The 15,954-nt window shown below is 43.0% G+C and overlaps 2 protein-coding genes across 2 annotated transcripts in view; one reads left to right on the top strand and one right to left on the bottom strand.

Moving 5' to 3' along the window:
• The window catches only part of LOC135170485 (uncharacterized), a 195,662-nt gene that overhangs the window by 69,602 nt on the left and 110,106 nt on the right, over positions 1 to 15,954 (top strand). Inside the window, exon 3 of the mRNA XM_064136336.1 lies at positions 4,469 to 4,783. Coding sequence (XP_063992406.1) covers positions 4,469 to 4,783 — 315 coding nt within the window. The remainder of the gene's footprint in view (positions 1 to 4,468; positions 4,784 to 15,954) is intronic.
• The window catches only part of LOC135170449 (sialin-like), a 203,962-nt gene that overhangs the window by 90,496 nt on the left and 97,512 nt on the right, over positions 1 to 15,954 (bottom strand). The gene's annotated exons all lie outside the window — the stretch shown is intronic.

Genomic DNA, 15,954 nt, shown 5'->3' with positions numbered 1-15,954 from the left:
TCTCTTAATCGCAAACCTCCTAACCTACCCTTGGAGCCGATGAAAATTCCCATCCCCAGTGGAATTATTGTCTTCTTCAATTGCTTCATTACCCGCGAAGTAAAACGGAATTTATTCATCAACGAAAGACGGAAAAGTATCGGTTACCGATCTCCACCGGTTGATCTGCTATTCCACTCGTCAATTAAACATTCGGCCCTTGTTCTGATTTTTTTTCCCCTCTCAATTGGTCCCTTGAAGCCAATACCCTACCAGCATCGTATCTCGTTCACTTCAACTCTTTTATTTTGATTCTCAATTTGAAATGAGCTGCGCACAGTCCTTCGGAGATTCCTTCACGAGAATACCCGTAGAATGTCCCTCCGTGTGCATATGCCCTTGCAGGTTGTCCTTGGGGACGACACATAAGTCGCCAAAGATAATTGGATATAGGAGGCCTGCGGTGTAGGCTATCGTCATTGATTCGTGCACCTGCTCTCCCGCATCAGGACTATCCGCCGCTGGTATTTTTATTCCACTCCCTCGTTAGGCATTATCACAGTCGGTAATAATGCCCGGCATCAACGGAAAGCCGATTCACGATTTTTTCCGTTCTGTGTTTCGGCCTCGCGCACATTCCGATGGGAGAAAACCAAAATTTTAATTAAATGGGATCGTCCACTCCCGAAACCTCAGCCCTTAACCAGAATTATCTTCAAACTGTCACACGATCGAAAACTTTCCACATCACTCGCCCTTCAATGATCGACCATTTCGATTAATCGAACCTTCTGAGTCTTAATATCCATCGTCTTATTCCCAATTCTTGATCCCGCCCTTTTCATAGTTTCCGTCCTACAAATCTTGAACATTCAAACGCTCACGGATTCTCCCCATAATCGACATGAAGAATGAACTCGATGAAACGATCGATGTGTTGAACGACTCGACCTTTTAACGAATCTCCCAGCCATTAGGTTTCCATTGGCAGTTTAATCGTTTGTACGCGTTAGCACGTTCACCAAGTAGTTTCCACGTAGGTGATTGCCTACCGCGAAGACATTCTGCCCTTTCTCATTGGATTCCCCGACAAATGGCGCCCATTGACGGTTCAATGGAAGAAAAAATGAAATGAGATTGATTCCGATCAATGGACCATTTATCGAGGAATCCATCGCTGAATGTAACGCAGACGTACACCCGAGAGATTGATGTCCGATACTGAAAAAAATTCCTGAATCATCCGCCATATGCACGTCTGGAAGACCTTCTCCGTCGAGGAGCTTCCATTCCTTCAATCCCAGTCATCCGATGGAGTCCTGATGCAAAGGGTGAATGTGATGGTCGGCCTTCTCGTCTGGTGGGAGAATCGATAATGTTCCGGGAGGGTTGGTTCCAGTCTGAGGGCCAAGGGATGAGTGGGTAGAGGGTGAGCTGCTGTGAATACATCGGATGAATCCCTTCACCGATGTGGTACGAGTACCAATGACAGTGTCACAGTTACCACTGTGCGTTACCACTGTACGTTCAATATGACACTGGATAATTAGATGAGTTTGTATCGGACATGAGTACATCGTTATTTCATATTGTCACAGTGACTGTACGATACACTTGGAATTGGATCACTGTTCATACGTACAGTAACGTGATACAAAGTGGGTACTTGGTATCATGCGTTACGAGGACGATAAAGAACCAAATGCCACTGGTCATATCCTGTGTCCGGAAAAACATATTTTTTAACGGGACGATAATGTGACGATTTCCTACTCACGAGATGATAATGATTATTGTTTTTCACTGTCGTAATTCGGTGGGTTATGGTCGTGATGGAATGCAACGATGGGGGGAGGAGGGGGGGATTGTATGGACTGTATCGGAAAGGATGGGACAAAGAAACATGAAGCAACATGTGATGCTTGATCGGGGACAACACACAACGGGGTACATACGACAATAATCCCCCATGGTAACCCGATAATGGACATTGTAGTCTGTGTGGAGACAAAACACCAATGTGAGAACAATCTTCATTGTCTCATTGAGGGAAATAGAGTACTTGGGTACTCGAATTTGTCGTGAATGGGGGTCTGATGTTTGATTATCCGACAACTGGAAAATACCAGATCATTTGGGACTCGATTTGATTGACGACTGATTGACACAATCAACAGAAATAAAATTATCAATTTTTTTTGGAACAAGATGTTTGTCTACGCTCTAATTTTTCATTTGTTGATAAAGGAGATTTCACGATGAGCGGTACATTTTCGCGGAGCGAATGGGAAGTTGTCATGGCACATTGATCCGCGAATCTCGGTGAAGTAGAAGAACTATTTTGAAAAAAATGTTTTCTCCTCGGATTGATGAAACTGTTGGATGTACGAGTCTGAAGTTACAGGACAAACGACTGAGACAATAAACATCGAATGTTTTTTTTATGAACGACTATTTTAATACGATTTTCACATGGTTTTATTTATTTATCTCCCGTTATATTTTTTTATTCGAGGTCTCATCAACAAGCCGACTGCGGTAACTCAATTAGAAAATCACAAAGCGCCGCTGAGCGTTAAAACCCCGCGAGGTTGTTAAACATGGGGGATGGTTGGGTTATATGGATGTGGATGAGAGTAAACAGAGGAGGAACGTGGATGGTGTGAGCGAGCACAAGAGATAACGGGACAGAGAATAATTCGGTTAACTACGAGTCGAGTTGGGTACCACCTACGTACCCTCCCTCCATCTACAATCGCCCGACCCACCCATCCAGGTCGATATATCGCGTCCATTAACGATATGCACGATCAAACCTAATTATAATGGATCCCACTACGTCCCTATCCCTACTCCCGCCCCATTTGGAAACCTCCGGCCCTCGGTTGTGTCCTTCTTGCCAAAACCGAAGGGAAACAACGGCCATCTCCCTCTCTCTCGTGCACGCTCGATTGATGCATGTTTATCGAGACTGAGAATCACAGGCTATCGATCGTCTATGTGGCCCGAGAAATTAACATGATGCAGTGAATCTTCCTCGTAAACTTGGAAAACACCAAAACTCGTTCATCCCAAAAATTAACTTGAATTTATTTCAACTAAAAAATTAGAAAATTTATTGCTATCGCCCATTTGTCCAGATCGTTTGTCCATTTACCCACTCAACGACAATCTAATGACAATTTCAAGGCCCATGGGATCACGAAAATTTAGCATTCAGCTATCTTTATTCATCCAACGTTCAGAAAATTCGCTGGACGAATTCTCACGTCGCTAGATCCATCCATTAACACCAATCGAAAAACAATCTCACCTCCATTTACGCCATGACCTTGCTGACTTCAAAGTGCCGGCATCGATCAAAGTTTCCGCAAGACCGTGACGAGGCCTGAAGATCATCAATTTCTTCAGCGCTCTGTCTTTATCCCCCTTCCTTCACTTTTCCTCTTTCGGAACTTTAATGCCTAACCTTTTCAGACTTAAGAACCGGTTCCACCTGATTTACCACCTTGAAGTATCTTTGTCCACCGGATGACAAGTTGCTCGGATTTTTTTTTTCACTCCATCTCCCGATGCACACCGATTCCTTGCCATTGAACCTGACACGAAAAAAGATTCGATAAAACAAGAATTTGTAAGCGATAGAGACAGCTGAACATTCTGCCAACAAAAACACCCCCGGACAATAATTGGAAAAAGAGAGCGGATGAATAATAAGGGTAGACTCTATCCAAACTATCTTGTGCCGTTTTTTTTTTGTTATAATTTCACACCATCGGGGTGGATGTACGTGAGTATAGGATGCTATTAATGTTACGGGATTATCGGGTGTTACATAATGCTCTAGAAACTTCGTTACTTCCTAGCCCTCTAAAGCGAATAATTAAAGCACCTATCGATCTTGCGGCGAAGAACCACTGTTCTGCTACCGTCCAACGAATTCTTTTTTTTCCCCGTTGAACTACCGTCTCCTCTCCTCACCTCCAACATCATACTTGTTACAACGGGCGTCCATAATGAGTAAACTTTGAAGGTTCGATGCCACGGAATCCTTTGACCAACTTTTGCCCAGAGATTGAACACTCAAACGTTGATTATCGAGATCATAACACGAATTCAGCCCACCATCTCTTGATGTTGCGAAAGTGTTATACAACTAAGTATTACGTAGTCCGGTAATATTGCGAATGACTCCAAACATTATTGAAGACAATTGAAATGGGCGGGAAATATTAAAATCAATCGGTTCCAAATCAACTCATCAATTACCTATGTGAAGTCCAAACAAGTTAGGGAACGTTGCCATGTCATCATCATCATCATAGCCAACGGCATTGATCATCAATCAGCTTAGCGGTGAAATTTTTTCATCATGAAATAGCATTTAGCAAATACGAACAACACTAGTCAATTATAGTAACAAAGAGTTGGTGTACGGTGGGTTTTATGTATCGATCCATTCTCACTGATTGCTCTCATTGTTTTGCAGGGAAGGGACGGCTTTACCCAGCCTACAGCCTGAGCGGCAGCGAGGGGGAGGATAATTCAGTGGGTACGCGGGGTGGCCGCGTCGGCTATTCCCAAAATAATCACCAGACCAGTCAGTCGCAACAGCACAATCACTACAATACGAGTCAGCACAAGCAGCGTACTGGTAGCTTTCAGCAACAGCCACAGCAGCAACATCCTCTGTATCACGTAGCAAATAGTGGTGCTGGTCTTAGTGACACACCGACATCGGGTAACGCTTCGGACGAAACCCTCACCGACTGCGAACTGACGCATCTTGCACGAGAGTGGAACGGTGAGTTGTGTAATTCCCATGATAAATCTATCATTAATGCACCATAAGTTGAAATGGAAGTTGAGGAGAAAGCATGATGTCCATGAAATTCATGGCAACTCCATCAACGACAGAGCGTAACGCTTTGATTCGCGCCCTTACAACCCTCCTACCCAAGTCATCCATTGGCAATGAGGTGAAATGGTGTCTCTGTATTACTCGAACATGATGAACGAGGCATGAGGCGTGTGTGTGCCACCCCCAGCACGGAGATTCGTGCTGGTAAACGACGAGGGTTACTAGAAATGTGTGAGCTTGTCAGGAGTGACGTATCACCCCAGGAGGTGATGTAGGTCGTGGTCGAATGTACTCGTGTCGTCAGCTTATGCCGTTTCGGGTATAAAAATTGTCCGCCAAAAACACACCCGAATCCGCCCGTCGAGCCACGGAAAGATCCCCTCGCTGATGGCAACACGAAGAAAATCGTCATCAAAAATAATTGATATCGAGAAATTTCAATATCAATACTCGCGTTGACAGACCACTCGTCGGCTAATGACGGCTTTTACATCACCACTGACAATGGAAATCCCTGTGCAATCCTCATTGAATATTCCCTCAATCCACACAATTGTTCCAATAACAAAAGCCACCGTTAAGTAGTAACAGTCAACGATTCGTTCCGCTGGAAAAAAAAAGCCCGACGACACTTATGATGAATCGATCTTCCAAACGAATCACGGTGATTCTCGAGATAGTGTACTCCAGCTTGTGCAAAAATATCCAGCACTTTGTCTGAATTGGAGTGACTTCCGGACGAATAAATACAGGACGAGGATTAACTTGGGTAGATACAGCTCTCTCACTCATCATCGATCATGTCGATGTATTCTTCCGCAAGTAGTAGATGGGCTTGTCCCTTCATCCCCTTCAGCTGAAAGAGGGGTTGAATTCGCCTCGGAGGCTCGTGCGTTTGGGATTAGGGCCAGGGTTTGCAGTTCAGCCTCCAGCGTAACCGCACAATTGCTTCCTCCTGTATTAACATGACTATAGCCATCAACAGAGGTTATTCCAAGTAGGATATCAGACGATAGACATCAGCCAAAGGGCCATTGAGCCCTTTTGTACCGGAGGGACATAACAAATGTCCCCTCGATCATCTCATTTCATGTTACTAGCTGTGTCGTGACAATTTTGGTGCAGTTGTTAGAATGTTAATGCTGACAATCAGTTACCGAGTGACTGGGATTTTTGCACGATGACGTCTTATGTGCACTAGGCTGGCGTGACAAATGCACCGATACCACGCTATCCACTGTTGTATAACAGCATACAACCACTTCTTGGCTTCCTCCAACTTGGTCTAATGAGACGGAAGCTATTCCGAGTATTCATTGGTACTGCGATCAGGGTTACATGGGGTTTTGGCCGGTTCCACCACAGGGCGATTGTATATCAAATGCCATAAAGCAATTGTGATTGTCATCTAACGTCATTCATGCATTCTCGTGCTTTATGCAATGCCCATAAAGACCAGAAATATTAGCGGGAATTGCACTCGTTTGGTTAATTAAATCTTCTCATTTCAGATGCTACAATTAATCAGTTCAAAACTTTATGAGGTGATTATGATTCACTCAGCATCAATAACTACCTCAGGTTCTCTATAATGTTCTCAGTGTGTAACTGCATCGTTGATGGTAGATGTAGAGGGACTTTGCAGAGAGTAGGATCGTTGGAAATCTTGTATGTACAGAAGATACATTTCGTATCTTCTAAATGCACGTGTAAGCGGCTTAAGTTGCGCATACAGTAGCACCACGCGAACAGATTTCCATTGAGTTCTTAACTGCAATGCCATCGTCGACCTGCTTTCGATCACCTCCGTGTAAAGTATCGTTCTACCGTACACATTTACTATTTTCAACATCAACATCTTGAATACAAATGCATTCGCGTACATCACGAGGAGAATATTTGCATTTGTCGGAAGTAATGCTTGTGGCAGAGACGATTTTATTGATGAATTTAACTTGAGTGAAATCTAGTGATGGTGAATTATGATGATCCAATGTTTCCATTGATGGTGAATGCTCCCTTGTCTTGAGATACTTGATAGCATTCACTGGGTGCAATCGATATTCGATCTGTCTCAAAAATCGATCGGCTGACGCGGTAGACACGGTAGGAGGGTTCATCAGTGAAGTGACGCGGAAAAATGTTTTCTCTCTCAGTTTCACGGGAAACGATCTCGTTAGGGGTCTTCAGGTCAAAGAAAAACGCGATTAAATCAAAGTCACGAGACGATCCAAGACAGAAGAGAGAGGTGAAGTGCGACAGTTCAATGGGGAGGATTGGAAGTCACTTTTCTGGAGTTTCCTCGATCAACGGTGGGAATTTCCCCGAGGAAGAAAGTCGGTTTACAAGGCGAGATACAGGGAGCGAAGAAGGTGAACATCAATAGCTGTAGATCCATGAGAATAGCTGGTGATGCTTTCTGAATCTTTCGTGTCTCTAGCTAGACTGAAAACTCATCTTAACACCAACGCAACTGCCTGTAATCCCGAGGAGGACAACCAGGTAGGTAAATAAAAATCAATACATGCTTTCCGCGTCGCTCTGTCCCTCTATATTCCTCTTGCTCACCCTCACTACTTCCTTACCCGAGCGGTAGCACTGAGGGTAAGGGGGGATTTGGTCCCAGACTTCAGCAACCTATACTCGAACGTCGGGCGCGCGCGTCTTCCCTTCTCTCGCGTTCCGTTTCGCGCCCAATTTGCGGCCCATCATCGCTACGGAAGAAGCAATTTCTAACTTAAATGAAACTCCCTCTTGGTTGGTGCGAGCAATCGACAAGCGGAGCTCCAGACCTATAACACACCGTACCATCTCATCCTCTTTGCCCTTACTATCGACACACACACATATACACAGGAAAGTGAATGGCAGTTGCAATAGGAATTCTCCAGTGCTGTACTCTGGCCGGGGCTTTGAATATCCTTAAACGTCTTTCAATCTGCTCCACGTCAACTCAGCATGCCCATCAGTTTCAGGTGTGTCAAGTCCTGCTCCCCTATAAACTTCACGCTGCGAATCGGTCTCTGTGCTGCTTCACTCACATGTAATGTCATCAGGATTGAGGACATCCAATTCGGATTAACCAAGACCTGATTAGCCTGATATGTCCTCTTGGGACAGCAAGGATATGCTAGTTATAATCGTGGGGAAGATTGGGAAGGAAGTGGATCAGGGGGATGAGGGTTGGCCGAAACACTGCACTAGGAAACTGAACACCAAGTTCGATAATCTTCCAAACCGTGGACCCAAGTTTGGCAATCAATGCCAAGTAACAGTTTAATTAAATACAGGACCTGGATAACCGTCTACTTGTTCAGATGAAAGACAGAGTAATTCTCCTGTTATCTTGGCTACCAACCACCGATCAAAATTGTCGTGGGGATGAGGTGCCGAGACGCTGGTGAAACTCATTCAGAAATAACGTTTTCTGGTTACTCAGAGGTTATCCGAGGTGTCCAAGTATTTCAATATTCCAAATCAAGTAAGCGAATTCAATTTGAGGTATCGGAAGTATTTGGAAGTGGGAAAACAATTCGGTTGATTCGAGCAGGTGAATTTCTCTAATATTGCCGATTCCTCTCATCTCCTGAAGATCTATTGCAGACAAAAATTTTTCCACCCGCGATATCTTCCCCAGTAATGCAAATACGTGAAGTTTTTCATTCGCGTGAATTCAATTCACAAAAATAAAAGGTACCAGTGTACGGATTATGGATCCGTGTATGGTGCACTTGACTCCTTCCGTGCTTGTAATAACAGGTTGCTACCGCACATTTAGAAGGGAGAGAAGGGGAGGGGGTGGGTGGAATTTGCAAGACGTAAGAGGTGATAGACCATTTTAGTCAGCTTGGGAGAGCTGAAGGGTGCGCCCATCGCACTCCTTCAAGCCACTGGTATATGTTAGGCTTGGTCAAGCTCACGTAATCCACGCTAACAGGTCATTAACCTGTGTACACTACAGCTGTACAACAAAATGCTGTCCCCTCCCCTCCACAAGATTTTCTCGCAAATACCCATACACATTATCAATGGAATCTCGTATGATATGTCTGTCCCACGGAGCCACTTTCATTTTCGTCTATTCCCAAGCGTCTTGTTTATGTATGTCAGACTGATTACGAATGGAGGAGGAAACGAAGGGCGAGTAGAGGGCAGTTTGTCTCTGACTTTGTTACTGTGTTAAAGTATCAGGCTGGTAGAGGAGGGATAGTACGAGAGGGTCACGCCCGACTAGCCACCCCTCCATATACGTATACACCCGGCGTTTTTCCTTGCCAGAGTTGTGCCGAGTTTAATCCTCTCGGGAGACTCCCTTATGCCTGATTTCGACCATCCACGCGCCCCCTTCTCACCTCGCATTCACCACCCCCTTCAGGCTCACCAAGAACAGGGGGATGAAAAAATAAAACTTTACTTTTTACCCTCCGAGCAAGGAGTGACCGCTCCCTCTGATCCTTCTCTCCTTTTTCTCCCTGAAAAAAAAATTATCTGTGGAAGATCTTTCGATGACATCAGAAGAACTCTGAATGATCTTCGGCGGATAATAATTTTTTTAGGCAGATCTTCCCTCCAGTTCTAACCACCTCGATCTGCACAACACACCCTCCACTCTCCTCTTCCCTTCACTTGCTTACGAATTACCCTCTCATTTCCATTCTTTTGTCATTCAATGCCGAATAAAATTCCTCGTTGTTCGACCCTCTCACCCCTTTCTTACTTCACCCCTTGCCACCACACGATCAGAAACGAATTTTACACGACCTCTTTCGGGGTGTTTTTTATGCTAACACGAGGTAAGAAAAATTTCATAAAAATGGATTATTCAAAGACAGAATAAATATGGATATTTCATACACGAGTGGATTAAAGATGGAGATAGAATTTTGTAGAGGCACTTATTCTATTGATTTTCGATGGTCTAGAGGGGGGAAGAGTGGGTATCATTCAATTCGACTTTCAGGAACGGTTATTGTTGTTGGGTGAGGGGGGACACTGGATAAAGTGTGATAGGAGGCGGGGATGGGAGGGGGGGAGGCTCGTGTTTACCAGAAATCGAGATCCCCCTGTATCTGGGTGGTATTTCTGTCGTGTTGGCATTATTGCGATAAGACTATCCCGCAATTGTCCAGTTTTCTTGTTATAGCGGTACAGCAGAAGGGGAGGGGGAGGGAAAGGTGAGAATGACGAGGAAGGGGTGTGTCTACACCGCGAAAGACACTTTATAGATTGGTAGATGGGTTAAATTGAGGATGAGTTCAACGTGATGGCGATGGTTGAAAATATAGGGGCATTTTCGAAGAGGCTTCCTCGGTCCCAGGAAATGGGACGACCCGAATCCCTTTTAATACCAAACTAAGTGGCAAATGATGTTCCTTTCTATTCGCCGATGGACCCGTTGTGAAACTGCTCTCTTTTCGAGGCCTCTTGCCCATGGAAGAAGCTCAGGCTACGTTATCACACTCAAGTTCATCCCATGAATTATTCAGGAGGGAATGGGTGGGTGGGTGGGGTGGGCTGGTTGAGGATGGCCTGTTCAGGTTGAATGGGATGGAAAGAAAAGACCAAAAGAGGGCTTATTAGCATCGAGCCAAATTACTTTCTCGCGATAACGTCATTCTCAGTGCTCACTGCGGAACTATTCTGGTCCACGGGTTTCTGGACTTTTTTTTTTTCGCTTCAATACGTTACCCTCTGAATGTCGAAAATATCATTGTTCATTCGTAGTCGACTACCACCAGAATATCTGAATTTTTATGCCGTTATCTCTTTAAAATTTCATGGAATAATATTGTGGAAGTTTCAATGGCACGATTTTCGGAGAGAAACGGAAAGGAGGAAAATTACCGAGAGGAGAGAGAAATAGTCGGTAAAAGAACCGAAACTGGTCCCACAATTCGCAATATTTAGTCCACATATTTAATTAGGGAATTCTGTTTGTTATCTGATAGGAAATAGCGACCTGCTTCCACTTCACCAGATGTCAGGGTAATTTTTACCTGAATTTTCTCCGAAATATTTCCGAAATTTTTGTCTCCACGCACAGAATTTTGGTCCCCACGTTGATATATGTTTTTTGTCATTTCGACAACTCTAACAAAGACTTATTTCGTCCCTCTGGCAATGGGATAAAGTGAAGAAATGTGACCAAAGCGAATCAGTTGGTAAAACGAAAATGAGAAAGAAAGCGTGGTAGGAATGCAATTCGTTTAGTTTGGGCCCAGTGCGCATGAAGTTTCCAGGGAATTGTTGTTTGGGGGGGTGGGCTTGGTTATTTGGGAAACGATAAGGGAAAATGAAACGAAAATGTTGAGAATCTGGAAGTAAGGGGAGAGGGGAAAAAAAAGATGGCAACTTATGTGCTAGACCATCTAGTACAAACGGACCATTCGCGGTCAGACAACAATTTCAATCGCTTTTCCCTCAGTGCTTTGAAGTTTTCTAAGGATACGTACGCATTCCAACCGCGTAGTAGCCAGTTTCTTCCTCAGCCGAGACATTGCCGTTGGCAATTCGTTTGAGAGTGGGTGAAACACCAATGCCCAGACCCTTCAAGTCCCTTCAAGACGAACGACCGATCGTGCGTATGTGCGCCAACTCCTCAAGCTGATTCTCACACAAAAAAAAAATGATTTTGCTAATTTTGTTAAAACTTCTACTAAAGAATGTCTCCAGTAAATTTCTCTCCCACGAAATAATTAACCTCTCCCCTCATTCTTTATGTAAATCAGAAATAAATGGGTCACTTCAATAAATGGCATCAATCATTCCAATCCATCGAAAGAGAACAATCGCTAATCAATAATCCTCATGTACCGAACAATTTACCGGGAAAAGAAAAACTAGTGAATAATTTTTATTTTCCGAGTGGTGCATTGCTAAGAATTTGCCATCCAACTGAGCCAGACGATTTCTGTTTGAATAAATGAAGAATACATAGAACGGATCAAGCAATTCTCGATATCGATTTTTTTTCCCTATTGCGAGAAACGAGAGCTTTATTGCAAATTCAAACTAGAATTGGGCGTTGGTAGAAAAATTCCAAGCACGTATATCGCCAAGTGCAATACACAGGCGCAATGTTCGACTGAGAAAGTCCCTCAACCGAAGGAAATAACGTGTGTTAGTGTGTGGATGTGAGTGCAGTGGGTTAGCGAGGGTGAAAGAAAGAGGGAGAGGGATAAAAATTGGATATCAATGCTCTTGATTACAATAGCTCGACTGGAGGACCTTGGTGGTAGGTACAAAGGGGTGGGGGGATAGGGTAGGGGGGTGAGGGGCTGTGAATTTTCCAACGTCGGGACTCTAATGCGCGTTTATTACACGAACCAGCAGGAAATGTGAATTTACATATTACAGGAGAGAGTACATGCCCCCAGGCAACTTAGAGGAAGCATACGATTTATAAGGTAGGAAAAATGAATTTTTCAAGATTTTAAAGATGGATAGGTACATTCAGTATTTACACCGAGTGTTAAATTCATTTTCAAAGCGATGCAATATTTATTATGAATAATTTATGCTTGAGATATCATCATCGTTGAGGGATTGGCGGTGACAACATTTTTGGTGCGTCGAAGTGATTGAAGACTGATAATTTGTCGGATATTATCGGGATTCTGTGGCAATCGGCAGGTGATTATCGAAGGTGAAACCAATGGTAAAGAGGATAAATTAATTATTAATAATTGATAATGCAGGTGATAGTGGAATAATAAATTAATTCGTACTAGTCGGGGAAATTGATTGATCAAATAACAGAAAGAATATTTTAAGTAAAAATTAGGGTAACTCGTGCAGAAAAATTTTTGTCTGTTGAAGATCTTTCTGACATCTTCAGGAGAATCGTAGAAAAATCTTCGAGCGTTTTGAATTTTACGTTCGAAATTATTTAAATTGAAAAACCTTCGAACGTATCTTTATACGGAAATTGTGATTTCGTAGATAAAATTTATTGCAGAGAACCCAATTTTATTTCTGTCGGTTTAATACAAAAAAATCACGTATTGACCGGAGACAGACTTGATCAACGAGGGGCGTAAAAAGAATCCGAGACGGATCATTGCTTATTAATAACCCAGGTTGGGAAGTCCAGAAATGGGCTGTGGTTCTCCATTTCGGGAATGAAGTATAGCTATCAGTGGGGCGCGGAATTAATGTGGGGGAGTTAGCATGAGCTCAGCAGGGTGCAACAACTAATTGAGGGTGGTATGCTGAGAAAAAGTCGTATCGCTGTTGTATACCATCATTCTGGCTTCTGAAGAAATTATATTTTATGAATTTGAAAATATTTCAGTCGTCGTACTACCGAATGACGTTTTTCTTCTCTCTAATGGGAGTCGATTAAATTTATCGTGATGTATTGACTGCGTACTGTGCGTTCCGTAATGAGACTGTCGACGCGATGCAGTTTGATGATTGAAGTATTGGCGCTTATTTTTTTTACGCAACTAGAAGACCCTGAGGAACGATTTTTAAGGGAAAACAAGGATTAAATGTACTTTCTTTTGGTGCAGGAGGCGATTCTATCCTTTATCGAAATTTCGAGTATTTTTTCGATCCTAGGAACCCCTGGAAACTACAATGAAATCGATGATACCGGTTTTACGTGCTTCCTTCGTGTTCCTCGGAGCCCGTCTGGAGTCCTGGGGTCCTTTAAATTACTCCGGGGCTACGGAAAAACAATAAAGCCACTGGGTTTATAGCACCCTGGGAGTTCCTAAAAGAGAGAAAAACTGTCGACCGGAGGTTTAATTTTACTCGGACTACTTGAAATGGATCTTACATTTATGCTCACCGGGTTCTTATGTTTATCCTCCAACACATTGATCAGTCCCAGTATTCGTAATACGTGGGTGTCTATTTTGCATTTATGTAAACGTGTGCTGATATTTCGCCACACGAAATATCTGTGTCTGTCGAAGTTCTTTGTTTCCAACTCGCGACTTTAAAATTAATCAACAAATCAATACAAGAGAATCAATGATTTCAAATTCAACAGCTCCGTTGTCTTCTATTTAATTCCCCAAGACAACGACGATCGGTGGATACAGATACATCGAATTTGCCAACAACTAAGCGTTCGACGTGTACACGTATCGATTAACCTGGATAAATTAGAGAATATGGGTGGGACCCCACGTATGGATGTTGTTCGACAAACTCTATCGCCCACCCACGGGGAAAACAAGACTGTGCAGTTTGAATTACTTGGACACTATCTGTTTAAATGAAATCGAAACGTGATTTCCGTGTACCTAGATTAAGTTCCATATTGATTGCATGTGGGCATTGGGATTTATACTCTCAACAGAATTTTTTAGCCATTTCCGGAGTGAAAAATTCGGGTCCAGTGTTGGTTTTGTGGTATTTTTCACGTGAATTAGATGAATGGAACTCGTGTACCACTAGGAAACGAGACCAGTTATAACTAAAGGTTGTACATGGTCCCGGGCAGGTATCGATTAACTGCTAATAAATTGAAATGCCTTGGTGGGCTTTTCATTATTCGATGCATTATCGTCATTCTCATTGTTGTATAATATGACATGATACAATGGACATCACTTATTATCAAATACTGTATTAACCGCGGAATTTCAGTGCAGTTGAGCACTCACTTTTTGGAATCATTTGGTTATCACTGCGCCCAGTTCGTCGACCGTATCATTGTGGGGTCATTCGTCATCGATGACCGGAAATTATCAGGCGAAAAATTATTAGTCGTTTGGGTCTAGTGAGTATTAGTATCTTAGGGGATGTGGAGTGAAGTATTTTCGCAGAGTAAACTCCCTCTTCACATAGATCTCCGGGTGGTATAATTAAACCTGGGATACCATCTTATTAGTAGCACCGTAGGAGGTGGAAACGTTGAGGATACGGTGCCAAATACTGTCTGTAGTTGGACCTCGGTATTTTTGGGCCCCACCGTGAGATAATTCGAGGTGAAGTGTCGAGAATAGAGAGATTGTTCGATATTTTCTATTCTAATTTTGTTGGTGTGATCGGAGAAATTTCTGATGAGGATAACATCCAATGGAGAAATTATTTGTGTACTGAAGACCCTCCTTTTTTTGGCAGCATAATTGCAAAAAAAATAATTCAGATATTTTTTTAAAGAAAACACTATCTTCTGACGATTTTTCGACGTTCGATCTTCGATTCTCCTGAAATTTTCTGAACGATCTTCAACAGAGAGAAATTTTTTTCCTTAAAATGGGATGACTTCACGATCTTGTGGACAATTCCATAACAATTTTCATTTTTCCAGTGCTGCCATTTTCTCAGAAAAATTTTCCTCGTGCACTTGAATATGTTGAAAACGTTGACGACGAGATGAAATATTTTCCTGTCACCCAGGTGCATCAGCGCACGTGACAGTGCAAAATTTCCAAAGCACACGGAGGCTATCGTTGTAATTGTTATTATCCTATCTCCCATTTTGTGTCATGATTTAACACATTGAAGGGCGTGCATCTCGTATTTTGTGCTTGTTGTGGATCCAAACGAGCCGTTGACTATCAAATAATGAAAATTTATGGGGCCGTCAACTATGCCTGCCACCATTACGACTTCCTGCCGTTGCTGAATCCTTGGAAGAGGTGAACTGTGGCAAAGGGAGGGTGGAGAAAGGGAGACACAATTTGTAGAGCTTTTAGAAGCTTTGCTCGATGTCTTCAGCAAACGTGGTAAAGCACAGTGACAATTACCAAGAAGTGTCGTTGTCGACTTAGACCGAAGATGCTTTCGTTTACTGACACCTTCCTGAAGATCCTCACCTTTTGTTGTGCCCAACAAATTGTTGAATTTTATCAAATGAAAAATCCCAAATGGCTCTGAGACCATTCTCTAATGATCTACTTTATCGATCACGATGACGTTTGATAATTTTTTAATGAGTTCAATTATGAACCGATGACATACTAAAACATTCGATGAACTTTTGCTTTGGTCTGACCCAAAATTCGTTGCAGACCTGATCGTATGACGATTAATGTGCCGTGTTGGTGTCATGAAAATTTCCCATCCATCCAAACCATCAACCAGCGGAAATATATCTCCAGAATTCATTGGTGGGCGTAAATCGATTTGCATCTTGATTAGAGGTTGTGTTGTAC

This window comes from Diachasmimorpha longicaudata, chromosome 17 (assembly GCF_034640455.1).
Source record: "Diachasmimorpha longicaudata isolate KC_UGA_2023 chromosome 17, iyDiaLong2, whole genome shotgun sequence".
Lineage (NCBI taxonomy): Eukaryota > Metazoa > Arthropoda > Insecta > Hymenoptera > Braconidae > Diachasmimorpha > Diachasmimorpha longicaudata.
This window is presented reverse-complemented; position numbering and strand designations above follow the sequence as displayed.